Source organism: Mustela nivalis (assembly GCF_964662115.1).
Source record: "Mustela nivalis genome assembly, chromosome: 12".
NCBI classification, from domain to species: Eukaryota; Metazoa; Chordata; class Mammalia; order Carnivora; family Mustelidae; genus Mustela; species Mustela nivalis.
The window spans coordinates 103413928-103431939 of NC_139031.1; the positions used below are offsets into that span (position 1 = coordinate 103413928).

General features: G+C 39.4%; 1 protein-coding gene across 4 annotated transcripts in view; it reads left to right on the forward strand.

Moving 5' to 3' along the window:
* VPS41 (VPS41 subunit of HOPS complex) overlaps nucleotides 1-18012 on the forward strand; it is a 175983-nt gene that overhangs the window by 19743 nt on the left and 138228 nt on the right. For all 4 annotated transcript variants that reach the window (XM_082692551.1, XM_082692549.1, XM_082692550.1 and 1 more), the window contains exon 3: nucleotides 17511-17618. In XM_082692551.1, the coding sequence (XP_082548677.1) occupies nucleotides 17511-17618 (108 nt within the window). The remainder of the gene's footprint in view (nucleotides 1-17510; nucleotides 17619-18012) is intronic.

Consider the following 18012-nt stretch of genomic DNA (forward strand, 5'->3'; position numbering starts at 1 on the left):
CTTTGAGGATGCGAGTGGGGGTGAATGTTAGGAAATGAATTCGTGAATGGCTAAAACAAAGAGCCTATAAACCAATTTATGGACTTGGTTTCTACCCTGAGTAAGATGGGAAGCCATTGGAGGCTGTCATTTTAGTGAGAGCGCTCTGGATGCTCTTTGAAAAAAGTCTTGGACAGCAAGTAGGGAGCAGCAAGACTAGTTATGAGGCTTTGGCAGAGCTCTAGCTGGAGGTGAGGAAGGACTTAGGGTAGTTTCTGAAGTAGACCCAGTAGATTTCTTGACTAGGACTCGGGGCTATAAGTGGAAGAGAGGAATCAAGGGTAAACAACTAGAAAGGCGGAGTTGTGAACTAAGATGGGATGAGACTGGCTAGTGCTGGTTTTGGTGCTCAGGGTAAGGTGTTGGTGGGGTATTTCAGAAGTTCCATTTTGGCTCTTTTAAGTTGGAGATGTCAATTAGGCATCCAAGTGGAAATTTCAAGTATGTAGTTGGATAAAGAAGACTAGTGCAGGTCTGGGCTAGAGATAAGAATTTTTTGTTGTTGTTAAGATTTTATTTGAAAGAGAGAGCGTGCACGTGTGCACAAGGAGGAGTGAGGGACAGGGGTAGAGAGAGAAGCAGGCTCCTCCTGAGCAGGGAGCCCAATTCGGGGCTCGATCCCAGCACTGGATCATGACCTGAGCCAAACGAAGGCAGATGCTTAACGGGCTGAGCCACACAGGTGCCCCATAGGATTAAGAATTTTTGAGTCAGCATTTAGATGGTGTTTAAAACCATGAAACTGGATGAGTTTAAAACTCATTTAGGGTCTGAGGTCAGATAAATGAGAAACCTGAGGCCTGTTAAGAGTTACTACAGTATTTTTGAGATCTGGTAGATGAAGGGAAATCAGCAAAGGGCCCTGAGAAGAAGTAGCTAATGAGTTAGGAAGAAAGCAAATGAGAGTGGTGTCCAAGAAGCCAAAGGAGGAATGCATCTCAGGAAGAAGGGCATGGCCAGCTGTGCCAAATACCATGGAAAGGAATAATAACAGGAACTTTAGAGACTTGCCCTTCAATTTATGAAGGTGAGGCCATTGGCCATCCATATAGGAGCAGTTGTGGTGGCTCATGGCGGTGGGGATGATGTGGGGCCTGGACTGGTATGGGCTCAAGAGAGACTGGGTTGGCAGAATGTCTTTCGTGCTCTCAGAAATTCTTGTACTGCCTGTCTCAAAATGGTGACATGTTGAATGCTTATAATGTAGAGTGGCTGTTAAGGGAGATAATGTGTCTTTAGCACTTGGCCAGTCATTAGAAGGCATTCATTAAACATGCTGCTGCCACTGCTTTGTTATTTTTTTTCTTTTTTTAAAGATTTTATTTATTTATTTGTCAGAGAGGGAAAGAGAGAGAACACAGGCAGAGAGAGCAGCAGGCAGAGGCAGAGGGAGAAGCAGGCTCCCAGCCAAGCAAGGAGCCCGATGTGGGACTCGATCCCAGGATGCTGGAATCATGACCTGAGCCGAAGGCAGCCGCTTAACCAACTGAGCCACCCAGGCGTCCCTGCTTTGTTATTTTTATACCACTTCAGTGCCAGGTTCGTTCATGAGGGCTTGGCCCCTGTCCCTGGGGTCTCACCAGCAGAGCTGCTTGTGAATGAATAAATGAATTGATTTTACAAATCCTTAGAACAGTTACATGAAACTGGTTATAGTTCATATATATATGACAGTTATATGAAACTTTCTGTTCTTATTTTGGAAATTATAAAACCAGGACTTTAAGAGATCCCTTTATCAAAAATGGATATCAAGGACCTCCTAACTCAAGCTGAGAACTGTTTTATCCCATGCTGTGTCATCAAAAGGATCATGGTTTAATTTAGGGACAAGCAAGTGAGAACTGTCTTTTAGTTTTGGCTTGAGGGCATCCAGCTCCATTCCCACTATTATTTTTATCCTCTCACAGTAGCAGGCAGAATAACGGTAGGCAGAGTAATGGTCCTCAAAGATGTCTGTGTCCTAATCCCTGGAACCCGTGCCTGTGTTGTGTTACACGGCAAGAGAAATTAAGGTTGCAGATGGAATTAAGGTTGCTAATCAACTGACTATAAAATAGGGAGATTGGGGGCAACTGGGTGGCTCAGCGGGTTAAAGCCTCTGCCTTCAACTCAGGTCATGATCCCAGGGTCCTGGGATCGAGTCCCACATCGGGTTCCCTGCTCAGCAGGGAGCCTGCTTCCTCCCCCTTGCTCTCTGTCTGCCTCTCTGCCTGCTTGTGATCTCTGCCTGTCAAATAAATAAATAAATAAATCTTTAAAAAAAAAAAAGGGGAGATTGTTCTGGATAATCCAGGTGGGAACACTGTAGTCACAAGAATCTCCACAAGTGGATGAGAGAGGCAGCGGAGGCCAGAGTGATGTGATGTGGGAAGAACTTGACCCACCTTTTTTGGCTTTGAGGGTACAGAAAGGAGGGGGCCCACAGCGAATGAATGCAGGTGGTATCTAGGAGCTGGAAAAGTTGAGGAAACCTATTCTCCCCTAGAGCCTCCAGAGGCATGCAGCCCTTCTGTGTATTGATTTTTGCCCAGTGATATCTGTATTGGACTGTAAGATACCAAACTTGTGTTGTTCTAAGCCACTGAGTATGGTAATTTGTTACAGCAGCCACAGGAAACAAATACAGTAAATAATGTGATTGGATGATCTTATTCCCTTAGCACTTTTCATTCAGCACAGAAAACAGTTGAAATGAAACTGCTGATACTTTTGGGAGCTGTGTTTATAAAAACATGTGTGTCTCTTCTGATACTGGTCCAAGAATGTTGTTTATATAATCATTGCACTTGGCAATTAGAACCTGATTCTACTGTCAGGACTTGAAAACATTCCTTTCTCTGAAGACTCAAGAAATGCTGTAACAAAACTAATTCCTAAAATCTACAGATTTCTTTTCTTCCATGAGCTATTTCAGTTTTAGTACAACCGTTTTTAAGTATAAAGATTCATAGGTGTCTGCGTTACTATCATTCTTTACTTTTAGAACATGATTGTTTTCTCCAAAGACCTCAGTGAATGAAATAAATCCCTGAAAATAGTATCAAAAGAGATGAGAGAGAGGAAACCTTTGATGAAGCTAAAGGTTTTAGGCTGTTGTCATCATTTCCATCAGTGATCGGGGGCGCCTTTGACATAGTTGGTCTGTGATGGTGTAGGAGTGCTGACACCACTGACTCCCAGATGTTCAAGATGTTCTCTCCTCTGGCTTGCAGGGGCACCAGGGTGCACCACTCTAGATGACTAGTAGGGATCCTCTGGTGCACAGGTGGCGCCACTCTAGATAACTAGGACAGACCCTCTGGTGTACGGGTTGTACTACTCTGGATAACTAGTAGGGATCCGCTGGTGCACAGGTGGCACCACTCTAGATAACTAGGACAGACCCTCTGGTGGTGTCACTTTATGTAACTACCCTATGATCTCACTACCATGCCCCTCACTCTATAAAAACTGTGGATTGAGGTCCAGGCTTAGGTGGAGAGTATGTGGTGGAGAATAGTAGCAATGTAGTGCTCTGGATCGTTTTTCTGCCTCCCACCATTGCTCCTATCCGTAAGTTACCCTGAATAAAACTCTGTGTAAATGGTACGGAGTAGTTTGCTTCATTTCTTTGGCATTAAAATGCCTTCTGAGTCTGGAGATTCTTTACTGGGCCTCCTCCAACTTCTAAGGGTTAGTTACTTCGGGTATTTGCAGACTTCCAGTAGACACCATAGCATTCCCTCTTTGTTCCCTAATAACAATATTCACACTTGCATGTGTTGAAAACATTTTCTTAATGATGTGGCAAAATCAAAAGTAATGTATCTTCATTTTTTGAAGTACTGTAAAACTAGGAGGTAATTAGATTTGGGTAATTTTCTCTCCTTTTCTCCCATCTTCTTTTTTTTAAATGACATTAGTGAACTTTACCAAGATTTTTCTCATTTCTCATTATTTATTTTTCATATCTCTTACAGCCTCCTTTAGATTTTTTTTTCTCTTTGAATGCTTCCTTGAAAAATGTGTTTCAGTGTGGGAATTTGTGCTATGAGTGTTGAGTCCTTATAAAGTGCCCGTGAGGCAGATCTGCTGGAGGGAGCAGCACTGAGAAGAGTTAATCTCCATTTCATAGGGGAAGGACAGAAGAAGAGTTAGGGTTAGGGTTGAGGAGTGAGTGTAGCTCCTTAGTGCTCACCAGTCAGGGGCAGAGCTGTTGCTGCCCATTTCTCTAGTGAATGGGTAGCAAAACCTCAGAGGGTGAGTGCTGTGTCTAAACAGCTCCGCCTTCCCAATGATTCCAGTTGCCTCCACAGTTTCTCACTTGGGGCTGTTAAGTTCTGGAATTGCTCTCTCCTTTTATACTGCCTTCGGGGCTCATTTGGACTTAAGAGGCCAGCAGCCCATGCAAGTTCTCTGTCTTGGCAGGAGCTATGTTGTGTATCAGGCAGCGTTCTGTAGAGAAACAGAACCAGTAGCCTCTGAGAGAGTGAGAGAAAATCTGAGAGAGGTCAATGGGATCTGAGAGAGAGAGATTTGTTAGAAGGAATTGGCTCATGTGATTATGGAACTGGCAAGTCCCCACACCTGCAGGGTAAGTCAGCAAGCTGGAGACCTAGGAGAGCCAGTGGTTTCACAGGCTCGACACCAAGAAAGAGCCTGTGTTTCACTTCCGATTCGAATACTGGGGAAAAAAGCTGCCCGGTTTGAAGGCAGTCAGGCAGAAAAACTCTCTTACTACTCCAGAGCGTCAGCCTTTTTGTTCTATTCAGGCCTTCAACTGATTGGATGAAGCCCACGCATATTGGGAACGACAGTCTGCTTTAATCAGTCTAGCAATTTAAATGTTAATTCCTCATAGATACACCTGGAGTAATGACCGACAAATATCTGGGCATTCCATGGCCCAGTCAGGTTGACACAAGATTAATCATCACAAACCTTAAGTTTTGTTCTTTCCCTGTAGTCCTGTCATCTTTAATTAAGACCCTCAACAATGATACATTGTTTTCCATAGTCTTGTCTTTTACCTTGACTAAAACTTCCAAATCAGTTTTTGGTTTTTTGTTTGTTTGTTTAAGATTTTATTTATTTGACAGAGAGACAGCAAGAGCAGGAACACAAGCAGGGGAAGTTGGGAGAGGGAGAAGCGGGATCAGGAGGGTCAGGATCATGACCTGAGCTGAAGGCAGACGCCTAACAACTAAGCCACCCAGGTGCCCTAAATTAGTTTTGAAAAATAAATCGATAATAGACACCAATGAGTTTCCTCTTGTTTCTCTTCATTGTTAAGTGTCATGTTGGCTTTTGATTTCAAATGTTCAACTGAGCTTTTCAAGAAAGAAACCTTTTTACTTACTGGAAGTTTTTTGTTGTTTAAAGAATCGGAAATATCAGAAATGAGGGTTGAACTTTATAAATGCTCTTTTAGTATCTGCCATTTTGGTTCTTCTGTTTTTCTTTGGCCTCTCAAATGATGAAGTCACATTTCTTATGGATCAGACTGAATAGTCTTTGCATTTCTGTGATATTTGATCTTAGAAGTTTTCTATTAATACATGCGGGACTTTAATTTATGATGTTCTGTTTAGAATTTTTTACATTTAAGTTCTGACCTGATGTGACTGAACTGTTTTTTCCTCCTTTTTGATGTTTGGGAATTTTCGTGTCAGGGTTATGCCACATTTTTTTTTTTTTTTTTAATTTGAGAGAGCGTGTGTGTGCAAATGGGGAGAGGGACGGGAGTGGGGAGAGACTCAAGACTCCGCTGAGCACAGAGCACAATGTAGGGCTCAGTCTCACAACCTGTGGGGAAATGAAGAGTCCGCCCTTTAACCAACAGAGCCACGCAGGCACCCCTACCGCCTTTTCAAAATGAACTGGGAGGTTTTTATTATTTCCCTATTATAGGGCAGTTTAAATAGCTTAGGGACTTTCTGTTTGAGGGTTTTTAATAGAACGCGCAGAAACAGTCTAGGCCAGATCTCCTTCTGCAGGAGATGGGCAGTACTGGGATGACTTATTTTCTCAGTGTATTCTGTGCTTACCTTATGTTATTTGTCTTTAAAAAGTGCTAGCCCTTGAGCTTATTAATGATTCTATTTTATGGTTTACTGTTGCATTCTTCCTTTGACCTTTCTGAGTGTTCTCTGTTTTCCCGCACTGCCCCCCTTCCTGCTACCAGTGTTCTCTTGGTCCTACAGTACTTAACTGCTGGGACTGTCAGACCATCAGTAATGCCCTGTCACATGTCAGTGGCTTTTGGTCTCTGCCGGTAGGAGGAGGGTGTGGACAGATGGAGGCTGGGGCCGAAAGTGCAGGCGTCAGGAAATAGTGGAAAGAGGTTGCAGAAAGTTCCCTCCTTCTGGAGAAGACAGTCCCTAAGGGACATGTGGTTGAGTTGGGCATCTGGTCGAGTAGGACAGGCTCTGGGTCACGGGCACGGGAGGGTTGGTGGGTGGGCGAAAGCAGCTTTTGACTTTTGTTCAGATTGTATTTGCGTGAAGCAAATCAAGGGGTGTCATGAACTCCCATTACTTGAATGTATGCTTGAATGTATTAGTCTCTCCTTGATTCTTGTTAACACTTTGTCTTAATTGTTACTGCTACTTTAGGTTTTCATCTTTATTTTTTTCTTAGTGGAAAGTTTTGGGACGCTGTCAGTGACTTCGGTGGGGGGACCAGCCGGGTGCTTCTTTGCATCTGGAATATGGAGTGTGCAATTGAAAGATGTTTGAGAAATATTTAATCTCCTCTAAAATGTAAAATAATCTCAGGGACTGGAGCATCTTTCTTGTCCATATAAATTATAAATTATATGTTTATAAATAAACATATAAATTATAAATGTAAGTTGTTCATGAAAATTGAGTTTGTAAGGTCTCTATCAGCTCTTGTAATTAGGAGGTAGAGCTTATTTTCTGCACATTCATAATTCTGATTTCTGCTGTTTTGGAAGAGCTACTCTCTTCCCTCTATTTAGTGCCTCCAGCTCCCAGGCTCCTTCCACCCCACCCCCCACTGTGTCTATAAAATAACACGTAGTTTAGGTGATCTCTGCAGTTCCTTTTGGCTGATAGCTTATGATTTGGATTTTCCTGTGTGGAAATCCAAATGAGAATGTCTTAGAAAAGCTTCTTACTAAACTCAGTCTGTTGGTATCGCGTACTTTTGTTTTCACTGGTCTTTATTAGGTACCCACAGTTTTGTTAGGTGAAGTTCAGAACAATGAAAAGGCATAAACCCTGCTTCTCAGGATCTTGTGATCACCAGGGGATATTGGGAAGAAAGGAAAAGAGGGTTATGTTGGCTTTAGTGGAGGAAATTGTCCACCTGAATGGCATACCTTGAAGATTGGTGAGGTTATTCCATATGGCTGGAAGGAAATGAAAAGCTTATTTGCTTTTTCCGTCCCCCCCCTCCTCTATATATTCTTATCGCTTTCCCAATATAAAATAAATGATGGGAGTTGATCCTGTTTATGGTATGTGGCTCAGGGCATGGGAACTTTCACCTTATTTTTTTCCGCCTTGAATTGAACATGAAATTCTGATGCTATAGGGCAGAGGAGAGACCAGGGTTTATGAAGACTGCATAGCCTGTGAATCTTAAGTAGAGCTCTTCAATTATTAGAGGTTCAACTTTTTCTCACTCTTCTACTCAAAACTGTTATGGTAAGGAAAGCAGCTTTAAAAGATAAGAATCTTAGTTCAGTAGGTAGACTTTGGAAGATTGAACAATGGCTTCAAAAACAGCATTTATTTCTATAATAAATGTAATACATGTTTACCTTTGAAAGTATAGAAAATATTGGCAATAACTCGCAGTACTGATTATTTGTTATTTTCTGTAATGGCTGCAGCAACCCTGTGATGTGGGTCGTGCTCTTTCCCCGAGTGGACAAATGAAGAAACTGAGGTTTAGGAAGGTCACTATTTTGCTGCTTATTCTTCTGATTTCCCCCCACCAACAGAAGCTTGTTCGATACTTCCCTTTAAAGGTCTTTGAAAACAGATTTTAATGTCCTTAGAACATTTAATCTTATGAAATTTATTTAACCCAGCATCTTAATCTTGGGACTGTTGCCATTTTTCTCAGGATAATTTTTGTTTTGGAAGATAACCCTGTGTATTGTAGGATGTTTAGCATCCTCTCTGGCCTGTACTTACGTGATGCCAACAGCATCTTCTCCTTCCACTCAGTCATGACAACAAAAATGTCTCTAGGCATTGCCAAATAAATGTGTTATGGGGATAAAATTACCCTTGGTTTGAGAACCCCTTATTTAACCATATGTATTTTATGCTTTTAGAAATATATGGATATGGTGGTGCCTAGGTGGCTCAGTTAAGCATCTGACTCTTGGTTTTAGCTCAGGTCTTGATCTAAGGGTTGTGAGATCGAGTCCTATGTCAGGTTCCGCTCTGGGTATGGAGCCTGTTTAATAAGATTCTTGCTCTCCCTCTCTCTGCCTCTCTCGTTTCCTCTCTCTCTAAAATTAAATTAAATTAAATTAGGGGCACCTGGGTGGCTCAATGGGTTAAGCCTCTGCCTTCAGCTCAGGTCATGATCTCAGGGTGCTGGCATCAAGCCCCGCATCAGGCTCTCTGCTCAGCGGGGAGCCTGTTTCCCCCTCTCTCTCTGCCTGACCCTCTGCCTACTTGTAATCTCTCTCTCTCTGAGAAATAAATAAGTAAGTTCTTTTTAAAAAATTAAATATATAGATATGAATAGACTCATCATAAATTATCTGTATGAAAAAGTGGACCCATGTCATCTAGATTATATTTATCAGCTCTAATTTCAGCTGCTTTCTTTGGTTAATATGTTTTCTGTAATAGCAGTATTGCTTGAAAGTCAAAATTTAACATTATTTGCATTCATATAAGAATGTAATTGCTTATCTGTCACCAGTCTGATGGAAAGGCATCCTGGGAGCTTTGACCACAGTTGTTTTATTGTGGATGAATTCCATTATCTCCATGTCACTTTCTTAAAAAGTTTGGTCATTGAGGCAGCTATAATACCTTGTGTTATTAATGGAAACCAGAAGTTACTCTTTCACTTATTTATGTAGTTTTCTTGATATGTTTTGACATTTTGGAAGGATATATAAAGCTGTCTTTCCTACCAGCCATCTTTTTGTGTGAAGAAAATGATTTTCTGTAAAAGAACTCTAGCCTACAATAATTAATGGTTGCATTTGCCCTTTTAAGGAGGTAGCATTCATTTGAGCGGGGGTGGTAAGCAAAACAGGGCTAATTGGAATCATTAGTCCTTGATTAGTTGTGAATCTTATGTTCATATGTTCATCAGGGACTTTATGCAGGTTTTTCTCACCATAGATCTCTTTTATTCAAGATTGACATGACGTATTTGGGGATGTCCTGTAATGTGCATGCATATCCATATATGTTTACTGATAACATTGTAGTTTCAAATACATGTACTTAACACAATAAAATGTATAGTTCTTGACTTTGTTGATAATACCCTTGTTGTAGTCAATAGAATAAGTCTGTTTCTTAAAAATTTGTTAGTCATGTTTTTGAAATTCAAATTACGTGTTTTAATTGACTTACGGTATAGTTTGAATTGTGCTTTTAAAAAAATTTTTATTTGTATTTGACTCAACTTTTTTTTTTTTCCTCTTCTCCCTGTGTCTTCTCTATTGAATAGTGATTACAAAAGATTTCAGTATGTCATGGGACTTCTTTCAAAGTGAATTATTTGGGGGTGCTTGGTGGCTTAGTCAAGTGTTCAACTCTTGATTCTGGCTCTGGTCATGATCTCAGGGTAGTGAGATCAAGTTCCATGTCATGCTGTATCCCAAACAACAAATAATAACAGCAACAAAATCAAAAGTGAATTATTTGTAAAGAATGAAAATTTTTTAAAATATGGAATTTCTGTAATTCAGATATTCTGAAACTAGATTTCAGTAGGTTTTTTTAGTATCAAACTCACAAGGGAGTCTACCAGTTTTGAATATTTCAGTTCCCCTTAAGCGAATTAGAATTCTATAGAGAATGTTCTGGCTTTTCTTTTATACCTTCATACCCATGGTTGATGATTCTTTTGCTTTTTATTAACACTCAGTTTTTTACCCTGGAAGTTCAGACTGCATTTTTTTTTTTTAAACAATTACTTTTTTTTTTTTTTTTTAAATGTTTATAGTGTTCCTATTGTATCTGGCTTTGGATTTGCTCCTTGTCAGATGCGATGGTGACATGAGGCCCAGTAAACCACTCATCTTATCATAATTTCTGAATGTTCAGCTGAGGTCTTTCTCATAGGTGAAGTTGGAGGCCATCTTGGTAGAGAAAGGTTGTAATTTGTCAGGGAGTGCTCACGTGATCATATTTTCCACTGGCTTTACTCGGATCTTATAAGATAGTTCACCCCTCCTTTTCAGTTTTTCTGGTATTTTATTTTGGGGGGGGGGGAAAGAAACAGAATAACAACAGCAATAACAAAAAAAAAAAAAAAAAAAAAAAACAGTGCATTTTAATAAAGAAATAGTATCCAGAAATAAAATTCTAACTTCCATATTAAGAGTAACAATAAAAAAGTGTAATGATCTTTCCATTTAACTCCCTGAATATATACATATGACACATATTTTTTAAAAGTAAAATTCAGATCCTCCTCTGGACTGTAACATTGGTATATAAAATGTACTGGTATGTGAAAGATGTGGAGAAAGTTAAAAGAGGTTGAAAAATTGGTTATAAACACCAAAAAAGTTTTTCTTGTACATGAATTTTAAATTATTAGGTGAAAAGTGCAATATTCTTTTGGGTGTGCACATCTGACTTAGGTGATAGGACTTCTGCCATGAAAATTGACCCTACAGTGTTAGTAACAAATTACTAAATAGTTTTTCAGGCAGAAATCTTTAATTGCCCTCATCTGTTATCCACAAAAATAATTTTTTTGCTTTTAGTACAAGCTCTGTAGGAATGACTGTGATACAAAATTTTTTTCAGGTAGTGTTTTAGAATCCTACATAGGATGGTTTAAAGGACTTGTCTTTAATTAAAAGTACCTTACACTTAGTGAAAATCCATGTTAGTTGAAGAATTGATTCCTTTTAAAGGAAAGCTGCAAATTTTTCTTGTATGGGTAAATGTCACTCTGTTCATATCTTCGCTTAGCTGCAAGTCAAGACTTGTACTCTTCTACTAGGTTGTCATAGAAACGCAGTTAACTGTCATCTCAACTCAGACTGTTGATGGTTTTATTTGTAGCTTTGCAAGATTATTAAAATTTAACAAAAATTATTGATTGCCTTTTATTAACACTGGGTTGTTTTCCATAGAAATTAAAACTGCACAAAAACCTTTCTTTCTGCTTAATTTTTTTAAAGGTGAAACTATATTGAATCTGCTTGATTTGAAAAAAATTATTTAAAATGTGATATATAGTCTGCGGCAGTGGAATAGCTTCCATGAATTGTATTTTTGAATCATTTTCCATTTTCTTTGTTTACAGCAAGCAGAAAAAAAAAAGCCTTAAAAATTCACCTTTAGCCTGCTTTTTAGCTTAACATAAAAGATACCTGTCAGAAAGGCATGAAATGCTACATCAACTGCGTAATATCAGAGTTTTCATTTTATTTATGGGTTTTGAAGCCTAGCACGAATGCTTCAGTGAGCTGTGTTGCGAAAGTATTTATTTTTGTATATTTATGTGAGAGAAATTATTTGGTTTTCACTTATAAATAAGACAGGCAAACCTTATTTACAGTAACTTTATCTAATGGTCCGTGGATGAGTGCTTTTATGCAAAACAGTCAAGAGGCTAGAATTAACTTTTCACATTGGATGCACATTTGATGTCCAGACTCGAGCAACATGTGGCATCTTATTATAAAGACCAGCATTCAGGATTCAGTTTGTATTTAACACATTTACTTCAGAAGGCACACGTCATCTTTGCCACATTTAATGTTAACTTTGTAAGGATTTCTATTTGTGGCTTGTAGGTACATAAGTAGAAGAGTTTATTTGTTGCTTTTTGTAATTTTCCTTTTTGGAGGTTTTTTTAGATGTAATTAATTAGCTATTTTAACAAGTCAGTTTTGACATACGATGGCTTCTGGGGTTGGTTATCGTCAGTTATCTTTTTAAAGAAATCTAGGTGGGTGGTTGTTTGTTTGTTTGTTTGTTTTAATGTAGAGCCCGATGTGGGGCTCGAACTCACAACTCTGAGATCAAGACCTGAGCTGAGCTCAAGAATCAGATGCTTAACCAACTGAGCCACCCAGATACCCCAAGTAGTATAGGTCTTTTAGATAACCATGCCTATTATACTCCCTTCTGTCACTGTTTTTAAAGTTATTCTTGGAAAGTTTGATTTTTAATACTCTTACTAAATAAACAACTGATAGCTGGTATATACTGGGGAAATAAATTTGACAGCTCATCAAAGGCACGAAATATTGATTTTATTCAAAGATTTTATTTATTTGAGAGAGAGGAAGCGCAAAAGCCTGAGTAGCGGTGGGGTGGAAAGGGAGAAGGAGACCCCCACCACTGAGCAGGGAGCCTGATGTGAGGCTTGATCCCTGGGTCCTGGGATCATAACCTGAGCTGAAGGCGCATGCTTAACCAACTGAGCCACTCAGGTGCCCCTACTGATGTTTTAAACCATCTTTATTGCTCTTAATTTTATTACTTTTGTAGCTAGCCTGCACAGTGACCCCCAGTGATCTTCACCTATTACCCCTGCTCTTGTGACCCCCTCTCCCACACTCAATCGTGGCTGACCTGTATGATCAGTAGAATATTGCAGAAGTGTGACCTCTTAGGCTACGTCATATTCAACTTTGCTTGCTTTTGGATCACTCATTTCAGGGGACTTCATTTTCCATGTCCTGTGGACACTCTAGCAACCCAGACAGAGGTCAGTGAGGTGAGGAACTGAAGCCCCTTGCCAACATGCAGCACCAGCTTGGCCACATTTGAGTGAGCCATTGTGGAAGCAGATACCCTAACCCCAGTCACGTGTTCAGATGGCTGCAGCCTCAGCAGACATCTTGCCTGCAACCCTGTGAGAGACCTTAAGTCCGAACCACCCACCTAAGCCAGTCCTGTATTGCTTACCCACAGAACTATTAAATTCATATTTAATATGAATAAATATTATTTATTTATATTTATTTATATAAATATGAAGAAATAATTTATATAAATATGAATAAATAAAATAAATTTATATAAATATGAATAAATAAAACAAAAATAATACATTTATTGTTTTAAATCAGCAAACTTTGGCATAATATGTTATGCAGCAATAGATAACTAACGCATCTGCTAAATATTTTTTAAAGATTTTATTTAATTATTTATTTGACAGACAGAGATCACAAGTAGGCAGAGAGGCAGGCAGAGAGAGAGGAGGAAGCAGGCTCCCTGCTGAGCAGAGAGCCCGATGTGGGGCTCGATCCCAGGACCCTGAGATCGTGACCTGAGCCGAAGGCAGAGGCTTTAACCCACTGAGCCACCCAGACGCCCGCTAAATATATTTTTAAACATTTCCTATTGATCACACAGTTCATAGTTATTTGTAGGCATAGAAATTGTGAAGGCTTTTGTAGCCTCATTTCCTGTTGTGATGTGTAGCCTCATCTTCATAGGCGATTGGGTAGTGTGTTGTACAAGTCCTTAACTTTAGGCCTTTCATAACAGTTTTAATTTTGGCTTTGTGTATGTGTCTTGGTGAAGTTAAAATTTCTGGTCATCATTGTACTAAAAATCTTTAAAATGGAATAATTACATTTAACTCTCCAGTGTTTGTTTTTCTAAAGTCAAGAGAGTGGTGGGATCTGATATTAAGTCTTTTTCATGATGTTTGATGAATATCCTCCTTTCCATGAGATGATCCAGTTCTGTGCCCCAGAGGCAAAGATTTCTCTTGACATTTGAGTTTGCATCTCTGCCTGGTGTGTCCTGTCAGTCATAATCTTCACCAGGCCCAGCATTTAACTACTCTACAAGTCGTTTTTCTTTCACTTATTTTTACTGTGATGTACCTAGGTGTTATTTTCTTCGTATTTATCTTGCATGGGATTACAAAGCTTCTTGAATTCCTGCATTGATGTCTGTCAGTTTTAGGAAATTCTCAGTTGTTAACCTCTTTAAATGTTATTTCTGCTTTTCCCCCTGCCATTTTTCTTATTTTTCTGGGACTTTAACTAAAAATGTTAGCCCTTTTCCCTGTATTCCACATATCTCCTATTCTGTATTTTTCATCCCGTTTTTTCTACTCTGGCTTCCCTTTGGATATTTTTTGACCTGTTTTACACTTCACTAATCCTGTCTTCTGCTAAGCCATCTGTTGCGTTCTTAGTTTCAGTGACATTTCTCACTTTTAAAATTTCCATTTGAATCTTTTTAACAGATTACAATTCCCTGTTGAAAACTGCTATCCTTTCATCTGTCTTCTTCTTCTTTTTTTTTTTTTTTTGAACAGATGAATCATAGTCATATTAAAGCCCCTTTTGCTAACTCCAGGTCACCCATGGGTCTGTTTTTATGGTCTTTTTTTCCTCCTTGACTTTTAGTTACTTGGTCCTGTCCTGTGGCATATCTGGTGATTTTTTAATTGATTTTATTATTTTTTATTCCCAGTAACATAAATGAAAATAGTAGAGGCCCGAGTAGTTTTTATATTCCAAAAAGTTTTTTTTCTCTCAGGAGTCACCCTGTCCTTTGGACAGGTAGGTTGGGGGATACATACATACCTTAATCTAGTCAGGGGTTGAACTGAGTCTGAGACAGATTGAAGTTTTGGTAAGCACTTTTTTGTGAGTCCCCTTGGGACCAGGAGTTCCAATTAGCTTGTGGTATTCATCAGGACTTCATTTGTTGGTAATTCCTGCAATCTATTTCTTATCTTATCAGCACACCAAGGCAGCTGGTTTGCATTTTTGAGGCTTTCTGTTTAGCTTTTTACCCTCTTGTCTCATGTTGGTTTTGAAATTGGCGGTTGTCTTATGGGGAGAAGTAGTGTGTAGCAAGCTTACTTGTATGCCTCTCTCCTCCACTGGGATCTTAGCCCCTCAAGCTTCCAGTTTTGTTACTTGAGCCCTATGAGTACCAGAAGGTTTGCTGCTTTTCCTACCCTCAGCAATGGCCATCTTCCAAGGCAGAGCTTGGATTCTCAGCCTCTTGTCCTACACTCCAAATTAGTAAATACCTCCAGGAAGAATGGCTGGCGCTTGGCAGCTCACCTCCCCTTGCTTTCTCCGGTTTCTCCACCACCTTGGAGTCTTGGTCCTTCTAGCTCAGGTAGTGGCTTCAGCAGCCCTTTCACTGATGCCTTTGACTGTTGCTATGTATTTTGTTAAAGCTTTCTGGTTTTTCTGGGTGGGAGCATTGGTGTGCCCCATACTACTTTAATGTTAGCTGGGAAATGAAGACTACACAATTTTTTTTTTAAGATTTTATTTATTTACTTGACAGAGAAATAGAGAGCACAAGTAAGCAGAGCGACAGGCAGAGAGAAAGAGAGAGAAGCAGGCTCTCTGCTGAGCAGCGAAGCCCAGTGCAGGGTTCAATCCCAGAACCCTAGAATCATGACCTGAGCTGAACGCAGCCCGTCTAACCAACTAAGGAACCCAGGCGCCACATATACAATTACTTTTTAAGAGAATGTCAGTGAGTAGATTATGTGTGTGAACTTTTATTTTTGCCTGCTTTATCCTGTCACAGTTGAAGGTTCATGCACATTTTATGGTTTCTTTTCACATATTGATACAGTAAAATAACATCTTTTTCTGAGTCATTGTAATAATTTTTATAATTATCCTTGATTTAATTCAGAACCATCATAGTCAATATAGGTTCCTAACTTTACTCCGTAACTGTGAGGATTAGGGATATCATAAGGTATGCTGTATCAGCAGTGAGGTTGAACATACAAAGTTAGTAATAATGCATACGAATGATTAAAAAATTTAAATACATTTAAGAAAAAAATTTTTTTTCAATATTTTTCCTTCTTTTTTTTTTTTTTTTAATTTTTTCTTATTAACATATAATGTATTATTAGCCCCAGGGGTACAGGTCTGTGAATTGTCAGGCTTACACACTTCACAGCACTCACCATAGGACATACCCTCCCCCATGTTCAAAACCCAACCACCCTCTCACTACCCTCCTCCCCCCGGCAGCTCTCAGTTTGTTTTGTGAGATTAAGAGTCTCTTATGGTTTGTCTCCCTCCCGATCCCTTCTTGTTTCATTTTTTCCTTCCCTACCCCTCAAGTCCCCCACTTTGCCTCTCAAATTCCTCATATCAGGGAGATCATATGATAATTGTCTTTCTCTGATTGACTTATTTCACTCAGCATAATACCCTCTAGTTCCACTTGCTGTTGCAAGTGGCAAGACTTCGTTTCTTTTGATGGCTGTAGAGTATTCCATTACTGTGGAATTGTACCACATCTTCCTTATCCATTCCTCTGTGGTGGACATCTAGGTTCTTTTCACAGTCTGGCTATTGTGGACATTGCTGCTATAAACATTCAGGTGCACATGCCCCTTCAGATCACTAAATTTGTATCTTTAGGGTAAACACCCAGTAGTGCAATTACTGGGCCGTAGGATAGCTCTATTTTCAACTTTTTGAGGAACCTCCATGCTGTTTTCCAGAGTGGCTGTACCAGCTTGCATTCCTACCAGCAGTGTAGGAGGGTTCCCCTTTCTCCACATCCTCTCCAACTTGTGTCACTTCCTGACTTGTTAATTTTAGCCTTTCTGACTGGTGTGAGGTGGTATCTCATTGTGGTTTTGATTTGTATTTCCCTGATGCCAAGTGATGTGGAGCACTTAAGAAAAAGAAATTTTTATGCATTAGATTTATTCAAATGAAAGTAAATACATTTTCTAACAAACACAAATGATCATGGATTATCAGTTTTGGAAAGTAAATATTAAAATATTTTTATCTGAAGGTACAAATACATTTTGTTGTATATAAAATTTCCAATTTCCTTTCTTTGATTTTATAATTATGTTTTTCTAACTAAAATGAAATATTCTGAAATCTGACAAAAATATTTATAGTCTTGAAATACAAAATCCATGTCTTTGGAGTTTTATGTATTCCTTTCTCCCTGCTGGGAGTGTTTTATAAAAGCCCATGAGGTCAAACTGAGAAGTATTTTGCCCTCACATCTTTTATTGGCTTATGTGGTCAGATAGTTTTGTATTTACTCTAATATACCAAAGTTGAATTCTGTCAGCAGTAAGAACGTACCCTTCTGTTTTCAACCTTTGAATGTATTCTGCTGGTGAAGTTGTAGCAGCTGATACACCCAGTAGGAAAAATGAAACATGACGATCTTAACCTTGAGCTGTAGTTGTAGTTATTGACAGTCATGGAGGAAGCCCTCTCTGGGTTCCCCATAAGAAATGTGTTTTGAGTCTGACTATTTCAAATGAATCCGTGATGGCTGTTATTTTCTCGGCTCTTTGTGCAGGAAGAAGAGAGTGAAGAGGAGCCCAAATTGAAGTATGAAAGGCTTTCCAATGGGGTAACAGAAATCCTTCAGAAGGATGCAGCTAGCTGCATGACAGTCCATGACAAGGTAAGGTAGCCCTTCCAGAGGATTCTTCTGTAAGGTGTTTCTCTTATAAGAGATTATAAGATTTATACTGTGGAATCCTCATGCTCTTGATGGTGGCTCAGTAATTGTGTCTCCCTTCTACTCTTCCTTTCTTTTTCCTCTCCAACAAAAAAATGAAAACGACAACCAAAACATTCTATGTATGTATTTGCACACACAGACACCCCTCCCCATAATGCAAGGGTGTATCAAATAGAATTTAGATAGATGTGAAAGATTTATAGCAAGTAGTTCTTGGCAACTCCATCACTTTAAATTCCTCAAACCATAAGTAGTAGAGTTCGGCAGAGTTAAGATTGGAAATGGTGTAGCACTCAGTGCTTTTCATAAGTGAAGAAGAGATTACATTGGAGGT